The sequence below is a fragment of the Daktulosphaira vitifoliae genome, unplaced genomic scaffold (assembly GCF_025091365.1).
Source record: "Daktulosphaira vitifoliae isolate Bord-2020 unplaced genomic scaffold, ASM2509136v1 Scaffold_5, whole genome shotgun sequence".
Lineage (NCBI taxonomy): Eukaryota > Metazoa > Arthropoda > Insecta > Hemiptera > Phylloxeridae > Daktulosphaira > Daktulosphaira vitifoliae.
Window position 1 is genome coordinate 31277600 of NW_026099576.1, and position 13900 is coordinate 31291499.

Genomic DNA, 13900 nt, shown 5'->3' on the forward strand with positions numbered 1-13900 from the left:
ATAAAAAAAATATGCAAATGCTGTAATCCATCAACAGTGTTTGAAAGTGATTAAAAGGCTAATTTATTAAATTTGTAAAACGTTAGGAGAGAAAAAATTAAAAAATGTACTCAAAGTAAAATCAAGCAAAATAATAATAACTTAAATTTGATTATACTATTAAACCAATAATGAAATATTGTTGTAGTTAAAAATGATTAGGATAAATGGTATTTATGAAAATTTGATGTAAAATTATTTTATTCAGTTCAATAACTTACTATGATTAGATATTTATTTAATTGAAATTTTCTCTAGTTTCAGTTTTAATTTTTAGTAAAAAAAACCAAAAATTTCATTTAAATAAAAAATAGGAAAATATAGGTTAGCTTTATTGATAATCGAGTTCAATAAAAAAAAAAAAGTTAAATTATTGATATTACGTGTTTAATTAATTAGATCATAGTTTTTAGAAAATATTAACAATTTTATAATAAAAATAAATATTTCATATTAAATTTGTTATGAATATGGAATCTTAGTATATTTCTTATACAATACAAATATAATCATGAGTTAATTTCTTTTTTATAATATAAAAAATTAAGGTAACATATAAATAATTTGTTGTGCTTTTAAATATAATTCAGTACTTCGTTAATAAAAACTCATTGTTATACAAATAAAAAACAAACACTAAATGTTTAACAGCACAAAATTATTTTTTACAGGTAAACAACTTAAAGTTTTGTATTATATCCTTAAAAATAACATAAATCAATTAAAAAATATAAACTCCAATAACCTGAGAACATAATTAAAATAATGCGGGAAACTACTAAAAAGTGAATAAATTTTTAACAAAATAAATTTTTTAATGATTTCATAAAAATATAAAGATCTTTAATGAAAAAATCTTGTTTTCATCAACAATTTATAAACAATATAGGAGTAGTATAGAAGTAAAAAAAACTACATGAATAGTTTAACAATTTTAACAACCTGATTTGTGACTCACTATATTATAATTACTTACCAAATTAAATGTTATGCTTAAAATAAATGTTAGTTTTAAGTTAACTATGTGCAAAAACTTGTCAAATTATTGTTTATATGAGACTAGATTTTTAAGTTTAATACTGCCTAATGATGTTAATAATGTAAATGGTCAATATTGACAATACTTGGAACACAATCATTTAAGTTCTTAGTATAGAAAAATTCAAATATGAACATGGTAGGGTATAAAAAATAATTACTATTATCTGCTAGAGTATGAGACATTTTTTTATGTTTTTTTGGGGCAGCACTTTAATTGGGGGTCTTTCAGAAAGTTGAAATCGTCTAACAATACGGACAAGTTCATGAAAAGATTGATCTATATTTATGCTTGCTTTTGCACTACATTCAATGTAAGGTATTTTAAGTTCCGTAGCCATATTTTGTGCTTCTTGTACAGAAACCTAAATTTTATTATAAATACAGTATAAATAATGATGATAGAGTTATCTTAATAAATCATGTAAAAGTTTTTTTTTATTATAGCATATAATTTTTTTTAAGTACCATTCTTTGGCTTCCTAAATCTGCTTTATTTCCGACCATTAACATGGGAAATTCATCTCTATCTTTCACTCGAAGAATTTGTCTGTGAAACTTCTCTATTTCATTGAAGCTCGTTCTATCTGCAACTGAAAATACAAGTAAAAAACCTTCCCCAGACCTCATATATTGTTCTCTCATAGCACTAAATTCTTCTTGGCCAGCTGTGTCCAAAACTATAAATAAAATAAAATAATTTATTTAATAAAAATCAATACATTATATTAACTTAAAATGATTACTATCTAATTTTGCAGGAACATCATCCACTACACATTGTTTTGTATAAGAGTCTTCAATTGTTGGATCATAATCTGTTACAAAATATTTCTATAACAGAAAATTATCAATTAAAATTTTTTAACTCATTTTGACATAACATATAATTAAAAAAATAATAATATTAAATTATTTATTTAAGATTATAACGGGCATGAGCCCAGGTTACCATTTACGGTGTAATATATAAGAAAAACAACATTTAACAAAATAGGTTAAGAAGTACATAATTTTATTGAAGAAATGACAGATCCTTATTGGCTAACTTCATCATACGGTTGATAGGCTCGTTTATTAAATAATTAGTAGGGCAATGTAGAATAAAGAAAGTATGTGAGTTGCGAGTGTACCTTACAGGAACTTTAAAGTTGATTTTAGCAAGAAGGGAAGGTGAGTCGATAGAGCCTGTTAAGAGCTTATTAAGGAAAGTAAGATTATAAGAATGGCGGCAGTCAGTTAGGGAGGATAAGTTAAGAAGAAAAGGAAGGGGAGAATTGTCCACTGTTTGAGGATCCCAAACAACTGAGCCATATTCCAGAATTGGTCGTACAAGCGCATAGTAAATGGATGTAAGAGACCTAGTGAGTTTAAATTCACTACATATCCTTTTGACAAAACCCAGTGCCTTAAGAACTTTGCATGTAATCTTATCAATATGAGCTCGTGAACTTAGGGAGGAAGAAAGAGTAAAATCAAGGTCACAAATGCTAGAATCGATAGTAATTAATTTGGAGCCATTCAATGTATAGGTATAAGTTATAGGAGAGTGACTTCTAAAAAATACCATTGACGGGCATTTATTAATATTTAATATAAGACCAAGAGCATCAGACCAGAACCAATTAAGTTCATCCTGGAGTTTGTGACAATCATCAACAGAGAAAATATTTTAGAAAATTTTCATGTCATCCGCAAAACAGAGAAGTTGATTATGCTTGAGGGAGGAGCAAGCGCTATTGACAAACAGTGAGTAAAGAAGTGGAGATAATGTCCACCTTGTGGGACACCAGAGGTAGGTATAAACATATGAAATTTTGTGTTGAACATATTGACCCATTGAGATCTGTTACATAAAAATGAACTGAACCAAGATAGGATAGGATCACCAAATCCTGAAGCATGAAGAATAGAAATAAGAACCACATGATTTACCAAATCAAACACCTTAGCAAAGTCGGTGTAGATGACATCAACTTGTAATCCTTCTTTAAAAGAACCATGTAAATAGTTGGAGAAAAAGAGGTTACAAGTAACCGTAGATCTGCTTGGGCGAAAACCATGTTGTTCATTGGCTAAAATCAAGTTAACCGAAGGCTGAATACAATCTAAAACTAAGAACTCGAAAATTTTAAAAATGTGTCGAAGAATTGAAATAGGTCTATAATTGGTAACTAACAAGGGTTTACCTGATTTTAAAATGGGAATAATAGAACTGATTTTCCACATGTCCGAAAAAGTACTTTCGTCAAGGGATCTTCGGAATAAGGACCAGAGAGGATAAAAAATAATGTGCCTTGTTTTGTAGAGAAAATCACCAAGTATTTCATCGGGTCCTATAGAAAATATATTTTTCAGACTGTTTAGTTTGAGGAGGACATCATTAGGGGTGAAGTAACAGTTGTTACTTGTTTAATTAAACACTTATTGAATTAATACATTTAAGTTTATAAAATTCTGACCAGTAAAGAATATATAAGAAACATTATACGTTTCTTTTAAGAATTGTAAAAAAAAATTATAATTTTCAATTTTTGTCATAATAATTTCAATATATATATACTCTTTATTAATATATACACAATCTGTTCAAAATGGTATTCTAATATTATTATTAATAATAATAATTATTATTATATAGGGTTAATTATTTGTTAATGAATATATTTTGGTTCTATCACAATTAAAAATATTTTTTGTTATTATATTTTAATAACAGTTAAACTATATTTATTATTTAGTTGAAATTAATTTTTTTAATTAGTATTGCCTTTTTATCATTAGCATAGTTTGTATTGAGTAGAATAGAATCTACATAGAATCATTTGTAATTTGGCAGAGAAGATTTTCAGAGATGTTTTTTATCCGAGTTATGAAATAAAAAATGAGACCATAGACAATTTTTCAAGCTACATCCATACTTCTTAGACTGCATTTAAAGCATATTTTTTATTATTAATCATAATAAAAAGTAACAATAATAATATAAATGTTTTTATTTTTTATTTAATTTTGAAATGACATTTTTTAGCACTTCTTTTTGTAAAATAATTTTATGAATTGATAACTTTAAGACAATTACTTATCAAGTTACACTATTGGAATTAATAAAATTGATACATAGTGCACATGGGTACAGCTCATACTAGTGTATGTATACTTTTCCCACGTTTTATACCCACTTCATATATTAAAATGTTTGTAACTTGATAAGTACTTATACTAAATTTATCATAAACTCATCAAAAGTTTTCATTAGAATATAAAATATTAGCTTAAATATAGCCAAATAACTGTTTTGAAATTTAAAAAAAAATTGTAATTTTTTTTATAATGATTAATAATAAAAAATATACTTTAAATGCAGTCTAAGAAGGCAAACATTATTAAAAAAAAAAAAAATTTTCTAAAATGATAATTGTATCAAGTTATAAATATTGTCAGATACTTCTGAGACACCAGTATATACAATTATAAACATTAAAATGAAAATTTCATACTATACAAACAAATCTAAAAAAATACATATATAATTTTTAATCTTAGAAACAATTCCATATTAGGAGGTGTATCTATGAGTGTAGGTATAAAAACTACCTTGAATGAGACCCATAGGCAAAAGAGATATGTTACACCTACTCATATTGTGTAGTTAGCATACAGAAAATTATTACATTATTCTACAAAAAAATTAAATATTTTCTTTTGAAACTATTGAATATATTTGTGGAAATTATTTTATGAATTTTTGTAAATCTTACAATTCAAATATTACAATAAAACATATATTGGAAACCATAAATAAAATATATTTTCGGGTTTATATAACAAAATTCAAAAATAGTTAACATAAAAATAAATTATATCACATAGAGCAGCAACAACAGCTATCTCAAACCAATAAAAATTTGAAAGAAAAATTAATATTTTGGTAATTACTATTTGAACATTACATATTAATGAATAAATAAAATTATATTATATAAGATTTTTCCAATTAGTTATTTTTTAACTTAGTAATTTTGTTTAAACTTACCTGTATGAATTGAATTGTTATAGCAGATTTTCCAACACCACCTCCTCCTACTACTACTAATTTATAACTTTGATTATAATTAGTTCGATTCATTTTACTTTATTTTTATAAGAGTAATTAAATTATTATATAAATGTATAGTTCTAAGGATGAAAATTAAAAATTGTCAAAAAAAAATTGCTTAATTATTCCAATAAACAATCACTGATCACTTTAAGGTAAGAACGTAATCCTATTCACTCAAGTCCATCGGCGAAAAACAATAAACTGATTTTAGGAGCTATTCAGCAGTGAACAGCATAGATGAGCTCTGTATGGTTAGTAATGAAAAAATATATTTTAAGTTGGACATGCACCAGATGTCAAAATTACTAACATTTGTGATATTAGACCGTAGCACACAGAGTAATGTTACTTTAGAGCTGCCTACACTTTTTCAACATTGCTACAATTTACTCAAATCAAATAACCGAGTTAGAAAAAATACATTTAACAATTGGACATACTGTATATTTTGTTTTTCTTAAACAGTATTCAACTATTGTTCACTGTTATGGTAGGCAAATATAGGTATCAAAGATTATCGATTTATATAGATTGTTTAATGACCAAATAATTATACTTAATAATTATTAACTTATAACGACTAACTTATAATTTATCAAAAGTTTTATTATACGACATTACCATTTAGCCGTTAGTTTAATTACGCTAAATTTTAGCATAATTAAATCCAACACAGTTATGTAACTAACATAATGCTATCTATATGGTTGGTTAAATAAAAATTTACAACATAGATTTCTTAAAAAATGAGAATGATTCATCTTTGTGATTTCCATTAAATATTTGTTTTATTTGTAAAACTCATGATTACTAGCATATTAAAGTATTTATAGGTTATTAAATATTAAAAAAGTCGAGATTTTTAAGAAAGTTACGACGGCCTATCTTCTATTTTATCTTTAGGATAGATTGATTAGCATCCCTATTTCCGTCAATAAATGTCAATGACACATTTCATCTGTGTATCAGATTAATTCTCCATAATAAATGGAATGCACCCGCGATTAAGACCTAAAACATCGATAATCAACAATTTTTGGGCTAATAATCAAGACGATATAAATGTGATTCAGTAAAATTTGTTAGTCCGACTTCGTTGATATTTACTTGACTATCTTTTAAAGAATAAATTATTCACAATTTTCATAAAAAAAAATTTCAATTTTTTTCATTTATTGAAAAAACAAAAATTAAAAAATTATTTTATGATATTATTATTTATTTACTTATTTTCTTAAAAGTTATTGCTTATTTCAAAGAGGACAGAAAAAACCATGTAGCCTAGTGAAACAAAATCTAACACCATTATTTACGGACCGAGACATGATGCATTACGGCCTGAGTTAGGTAGACGCCTAAATTAGATACACATTTTTTTCAATAGCAGAATAAATATAGTAAAACGAAAAAATAATTGTTTAATTAACATAGAAATGTTTAGTTTTTTTTAAAGATTTTTTCGTGATTAAAAAAAAAAATTTTTAGTCATCTGTAAATTTTGCGTTTAATACAATGGTGTATTTTTAAAATTTAATTATTAAAGTTTTTATATTATAAAAGAAAATTTTAAAGTTAACATTTTTAGTTTTGATGCGAAGCTATTGAATTTTTTATTTACTATTAAAATATGTCTTGTGTTATCATATTGTTCTAAATAAATTTATTACTTTTATTAAATATTTATAAAAACTTGTAAAATATTTTCAATAAAGTACTTAATTAAAAATAGTTTTATGATAATACTTTCCTGAATTAAACAATTGCGAAGTTCTCAATTTTACAAAATGAACTATTCAATAAATTAAAATTTAATTTTTGACATTTAAATTAGTTCAATTCGTACAATATTTAGTCCTCTCAAACGACCAGATTTTGGGTATATAAGAACGGAACATTACTCATAGTAAATGTTTAATTTAATATAGTTGGCAATTTTTACCACTTTTGCCTAGTAGACAATTTACAAACTAGCAAGATTTTTTTTTTACTCATTATATTTTTATAATAAGCCATAAGTTAGTAAATTTGTGTATGATAACCCCATCAGCGCAAAGTAAAGTTAGTTCTGAAAGTACTTTTCCACAGTAGAATATTAATGACTATATCTATGGGGGAAGGGGTTGGTGATAGCCCTTCTAAAATATGTCCCTGCTATTCTTAACATTTTTGATTCTTGTTGCATTTATAACAGTAACTTGTACATCATTATCAGCAATTAATAAATATTCTAAACAAGTATTTAGTTTTGTTGATAATAATATTTTAAATGTCTCCTTGAAGATTATGTAACATGTGGTATATAGATTTCTAGAATATGATCATCAATATGATAATATTAATGATATGATTGTATATAAATTTATGTTGAATCAATTCACTAAAAAATATTATTTGGAAATTATTATAATTTTAAAATGAGTTCAGTTAATAGTATTATTCACTGTAATTATTTCAATGAAACTTTAAGAGAATGGCAATGTCAAAATAGTGTAATAAAATCTGCTAACTTGATGTATCCAATTTTTATTTTGTAAGTTGAATAAATGGCGAAAACTTCTACATATATTATTGTTTTTAACATTTAAAATTACTGATAATCAAAGTTATATATTTTTAAGTTATACTATATTTTAATAGTTTAAGAATAGATAATTATTAAATAATTTGATTATTTTTGTATAATTGTTTTCCCATTATTTCAGCTAAACCTAATTAATATTTTTATTATGCGTAGAAAGTAGTAATATTAAGATTTTATTTTTATATTTACATAAATGCAATAAATATTACTAAAAAAAAAATTAAATTTATTATATCTTATATAAATATTAGTATTATTTAACTTTTGGACAGTTGATAAAATAACATCATTATTTTACTCTGAATTCAGATTTAATCCTTAATCATAATTTTTTAAAACCCTGTATTTTTATGAGTTTTGTGTATTTTAGTAATAAATTAAAAATTTTTAGAAGGTTACAACTTAATTTAAAAAAGTTTAACTCAGTTATTGTTCATGAATGAAACAAATAAATTAATAAATTGCTTCATCTATGTAATATATTTTTTTTATATTCATATTAAATAATTTGTTTGTTTAATTTTAAAAATATATATTTTGCCAAATTAGTTAGATGGTTTTTTATTTACAATTTACATTGTATAATACAATTGTTGAAAAATTGTAATTTTTAAATCTGTATACTATTTTAGAGATGAGGATATGAAAGAAGAAATAAAATCAATGCCAGGAGTCTATCGGCAAGGTATAAATCATTTGAGAAATTTACTTGATCCATTAGTAAAATTAGGTTTAAAATCTGTACTTCTATTTGGTGTTATAAACAAACTACCCAAAGTATTACAATTGTTATTAAATAATTTTTAAGCCAAATATCAATAATTTTTTTTTTATAGGATTCTTATGGATTTCATGCCGATTCTGTTCAAAATCCTGTTATAGTAGCTTTACCACTATTAAAACAATGGTATCCTGATCTCACAATAGCATGTGATGTAAGAAAATATGTAATTCAAATTAATAGAATTAAAATTGTACTTTTTTGTAATATTATTATGTTCTTAAAATCTTTAACTTTATTTACAGGTTTGTCTTTGTGCTTATACATCACACGGTCATTGTGGGATAATTGAAAATCAGTTAATAGATAATACCAAAAGTATAAAGCGTTTAGGAGAAATTGCATTAGCATATGCTTTAGCTGGTATTTACAAATTTAGTTTACTGTATAATGTTGTATATAATTCTAATTTTTTGAATAAGTCTTAAATTAAAAAAAAAAATTATAATTTTTATATGAGAAATCTATTCAGTAAGGTCTTGAGACACTAGGTTTGGTAAATATTAAGTATTATGGTCTTTAAAAAACAGTATATCATAACTTAAATTAAGAGGATTAACATGAATTGTAACTGTAAATAAAAAAATGTATTATTTCAACCATAAATAGTTTTAATGAAAAAGTATGAATGATCTTTTGAGAAATGTTAAATATCTTGTAAATTAATTTTCTAGGAGCTCATATTGTTGCACCATCATGCATGATGGATGGTCATGTAAAATCAATAAAACAACATTTAATGGAAGGGGGCTTAATTAGTAGAGTAGCTGTTCTGTCATATTCTGCCAAGTTTTGTTCAACATTTTATGGGCCTTTTAGAGATGCAGCTAATTGTGCACCAAGTTTCAGTAATCGAGCTTCATATCAATTACCTGTTGGAAGTTATAATTTAGCTGAGAGAGTAGTGGTAGCTTTTTTAAATTAATATATAATATTGATGGTCTAGCGCACAAAAAAGATATTAGAAAATAATAAGTTAAAGTATTGAATAAGTATAGAAAACTATACTGTTCTAAAATATACTAATTTTTAATTCTTAAAAAAATTTATTTACATTAATTTTCTTAAAAAAAAATTTAAGTTCATGAAAAATTCTTAAAAATGCCTTTACCTCTTTTTTGTGATAGATCATGAATATATATATATATTTAAATAATTAAATTATTTATTTTTGAGATTTGATTCTATATCTATCCAAACATTAACGTAAAAAAATATGTTTATAGTATTGATAATGGTAACATTGTTCCTGAAATACATATTTACAATAATTTAGTAATTTTTGTGGCTTAATGAGTTAAATATTTTTTTAGTTTTAAATTAAAATTTTTCATTTATTGTTTATATTTTATAACTAAACAATATATTTAAAAATGGAAAAATATAAACACTAAATTTACAGGATGATATTCGTTTATCGTAACGCACATAATTACTTATAAAATAATACAATATCGAAAAAAAATGTTGTTTTTTTAGTTACATATATTTTTTATTTTTCTGTTATTAATAACTTTTTAATATCATACCTTATATCTAATAAAATCGACGGCTTTATTTTTTTGAATGGCAACATACATATTTTATTAGAATAAATAATAGTTAATAAAATACATATTTTGCCATTTAAAAAATTTAAAGTTGAAACCCCTATAAGTTTTAAGGGATAATGCTAAAAAGTAATTAATAACTGAATTTGTGAATATGTATAACACAGAAAATCATTTATTGTAGAATTGACTGAAGTCCAGAGCTTTTAAACGTGTCATCTGAAATTAAAATAAGATCATTTTTTATTGTTTTGTGTTTTCTTGACATATTTCATTGAATACTTTCATTTAGTCATTTCAGTTTCAATGCAACATGTTAATTGTAGTCTAAAAACAATAATTTATTGTTTTCTACAAATTAAAAATTTTGGACTTTGTCGTTTCTCAATTAAGTGATTCAACTATAACTTCATTCTTCTATAAGAAAGAACAAGAAAACTTGACAAACATTCTATTTTAATTTTTGGCTAAATAAAAATATATTAACTACTCAATTGTCTATTATTAGGATAGAGATGTATCAGAATGCTGTGATATGATTATGGTAAAACCCGGAATGATGTACTTAGATATTATTAAAAATGTCAAAAACAAATATCCTCACATACCCTTATTTATATACCAAGTAATTATTAATTATTTATGAATTTATTAATATTTATTTTAATCATCACTATTTACATGATCTTTGATTTATTTAAATAAAGGTTTCTGGAGAATATAGTATGATTTATCATGCTGCTCAAGCTGGAGTTTTTACTTTGAGAAATGGTTTAATTGAAATTTTACAAAGCATGAGAAGGGCAGGTATGTACCTTATAGTTTATTAAATTATGAAAACATTTAAAAAATAAATATTTATTTAGGTGCAGATGTTATTGTCTCTTATTATACTCCTGAAATTTTAAAATGGTTAAAGGAAGGTGAATTATAATTTATGGTTAAGCGTGCGTATCTTTAAAATATACTTTTATCAAAGTATTTTTTTTTACTTGTACAAGTTATTATTATATGTTAAGTAGTTAAATATTATGAAATATTTGTGGTTGAAGTCTTAAAGTATAATTTAAAAAGAACAACTATTTAATTATTTTTGTAATAACTTAATTGTTGTTATAGTCATTATTTACTTTTATATATTTATTAATTTTAGACATGAATAAAAAATAATTTATAATTATGCAATTAATGGTGAATTCAGATTTTTTTTTTTAGAGATGCTATATTTTATGATTTATGTTATTAAAATAAATTTTTTAGCTTCGATGCGAAGCTGAGAAGGTATTGTTTTTACTAAGATGTGTTTATTTTTTATTTTTTTTTTGTGTCTGTTGAAAAAAATTCCCTCGTTCCCCGAAAATGGGGGAAATATCCAAAAAAATTACAAATTTAAAAATCGGTAAATTTTGTCATTTTTTCACTTTTTTTTCTTAAAACTTCCATAACTTTTTCAAAAATAAACAAATCAACATAATTTTTTTTTATACTAAAACCTTAGATATTTTCCTTTCATTTGATATCATTTTTTTTGAAAATCTAACACTTATTCTACTCACAGGGGGCATTTAAAATAGCAACTTTTTTACAAAAACTAACCTTTTCAACTTAATTTTTGAAAATTTTCCGGAAATACTGCGTCCTTAAATATATATCAAATTAAAGCTTATTTTATGTACTATAAAATGAAAAAAAAAAATTTGTCCCGACACTTTATCTTCTACATTTAAACGGCTGCCATAGTTAAAAAAACACTATTTTTTGTTAAAATTTTCGATTTTAAATTTTCAACTTAAAAATGCTATAACTTTTTGAAAAATGTATATATCAGCATAAATTTTTTTTTTCTAAATACATTATAAGTACATCTTTCATTTGACATACTTTTTATTAAAATTGGACAATTTCCCCTTATATAGGGGGCGTTCAAAACTTAAAATATTATAAAAAACATAGATCTTTTTCAACTGAACTTTTGAAAATTTTCCGGAAATACTGCGTCCTTTAAACATATGTCAAATTAAAGCTTATTTTATGTACTATAAAATAAAAAAAAAATTTGTCCCGACGACCTATCTTCTATGCCCAAATGGCTACCGTATTCAAAAATATGCTATTTTAACAAATTTTTTTTTTTTTAAATTAAACACTATCTACAGATTTGCATCGAAGCATTTTTTATGATAGTGATTTTAATCACTGTCAAATATCATCTATACTGGACCAAACTATGCCACGACCCCACTGTGCTGGGTTTTTTTTTTACTAAAAACTGCCGTAACTTTTTTAAAAATGAATATTTCAATATAATTTGTTTTTTTATAGATGCTTGATGTCTTTATCTATCATTCGGTATATATTTTTTGTAATTCTAACACTTAACCTGGCCAGGGGGAGGATTTAAAATGACAACTTTTTTACAAAAAATTAACTTTTGAAAATGTTCCGGAAGGTCTGACACTTTTATATACATCTTAAATTAAAGCTTATGTAATATACTTTAATTTGAAAAAAAAAAATTGTCTTCTAGACTTGTCTTCGTGGTGAAAATGGCTACCGAATGCTATTTTTGTGTGAAAAATCTCGATATTATTTTTTACATTTTTAACTTTATTATGCTATAACTTTTTGAAAAATATATGGATCAATACAATTTTTTTATGAGAAATAATATTTTTTAATAATCCCTTTTTCATTCGACATACTTTATGTTAATCAGGATATTAATAAGGAACTAGCAGATCATGTAGCTTTTGGAATAATACACCAATTTTTTAAAATTAAAGACTATCTAAAGATTTGCATCGAAGCGTTTTTTTTTTATAGTGATTTTAATCACTGTCAGATATCATTATACTTGATCCAACTATGCCACGTCACCACTGTGCCGCGACCTCCCTGTTCTGGGTTTTTAACTTTCTAATGCTATAACTTATTGAAAAGTGAATGGATCAACACAATTTTTTTATGAGAAATAATATTTTTTAATAATCCCTTTTTCATTCGACATACTTTATGTTAATCAGGATATTAATAAGGAACTAGCAGATTATGTAGATTTTGGAATAATCCACCCATTTTTTTTAATTAAACACTATCTAAAGATTTGCATCGAAGCGTTTTATTTTGATAGTGATTTTAATCACTGTCAGATATCATTATACTTGATCCAACTATGCCACGTCACCACTGTGCCGCGACCCCCCTGTGCTGGGTTTTTAATATAGGTTTTAATATAATAAAGCTTAGAGAAACCTAGCCCTCCAATTTCAAAAATAAACATAAAATTTCAATACAATTACATATATAAATCTAATTTTGAGAGAGAAAGAAATTACATAAAATGAGTCTTTAAACATTTGTTGAAATTGTATTTATGCTTATAAAGAAAAAAAATTATATTTATTGCTTAATCATACAAATATTGAGTTGCCTTGTATTTAACAAATGTAAATTAGCTAAAGGAGTATGCTATACCAAAATAGTGTTAAAATATTCTGATCAGTGCACACTCGTATAGTTTTATTTATGGAAGTCTTGTATTACCTAAATCTAATATACTGTTAAAAAAATTTGCCTATTAAGTTTACTTTTTATATGTATTTAAAAACCACTAATTATCTAGCAAGGCTTAAGTAGTTTATTTACCTACATGTATTTACATATATATTTTAACAAGAACTAATAACAATATCAAATATTTATATTGTGAAATGAAAAAGAAAATTATTAAATTTAAATGAAATAAAATATATTTAATATTATAATAAAATGGAAACAAAAATCTATAATACTTAAAATTAATATAAATT

General features: G+C 24.0%; 2 protein-coding genes across 8 annotated transcripts; one reads left to right on the forward strand and one right to left on the reverse strand.

Annotated features, from left to right (window-relative positions):
• Positions 1–542: 542 nt before the first annotated feature.
• LOC126907464 (ras-like protein 2) lies at positions 543–5639 on the reverse strand. 4 transcript variants are annotated; one of them, XM_050688777.1, is made up of 6 exons: positions 5114–5626; positions 3267–3413; positions 3013–3191; positions 1824–1911; positions 1546–1757; positions 547–1442 (listed from the first exon to the last, which is right to left on the reverse strand). In XM_050688777.1, the coding sequence occupies exons 2-6, from the start codon at positions 3304–3306 to the stop codon at positions 1248–1250; spliced, it is 714 nt and encodes a 237-aa protein (XP_050544734.1). In that variant the 5' UTR covers positions 3307–3413; positions 5114–5626; the 3' UTR covers positions 547–1247. The 4 variants fall into 4 exon arrangements, with proteins under 4 accessions (XP_050544733.1, XP_050544734.1, XP_050544735.1 ...); XM_050688778.1 differs by having other exon boundaries at positions 550–1442; positions 3013–3152; positions 5114–5620; XM_050688776.1 differs by having other exon boundaries at positions 543–1442; positions 3013–3413; positions 5114–5639.
• An 868-nt stretch (positions 5640–6507) lies between these two features.
• On the forward strand, positions 6508–11283 carry LOC126907462 (delta-aminolevulinic acid dehydratase). 4 transcript variants are annotated; one of them, XM_050688774.1, is made up of 8 exons: positions 6508–6526; positions 8393–8537; positions 8597–8707; positions 8787–8904; positions 9216–9448; positions 10600–10716; positions 10799–10898; positions 10958–11283. In XM_050688774.1, the coding sequence occupies exons 2-8, from the start codon at positions 8403–8405 to the stop codon at positions 11023–11025; spliced, it is 882 nt and encodes a 293-aa protein (XP_050544731.1). In that variant the 5' UTR covers positions 6508–6526; positions 8393–8402; the 3' UTR covers positions 11026–11283. The 4 variants fall into 4 exon arrangements, with proteins under 4 accessions (XP_050544731.1, XP_050544729.1, XP_050544728.1 ...); XM_050688772.1 differs by lacking the exon at positions 6508–6526 and adding an exon at positions 7485–7709 and having other exon boundaries at positions 10964–11283; XM_050688771.1 differs by lacking the exon at positions 6508–6526 and adding an exon at positions 7492–7709.
• Positions 11284–13900: the final 2617 nt, after the last annotated feature.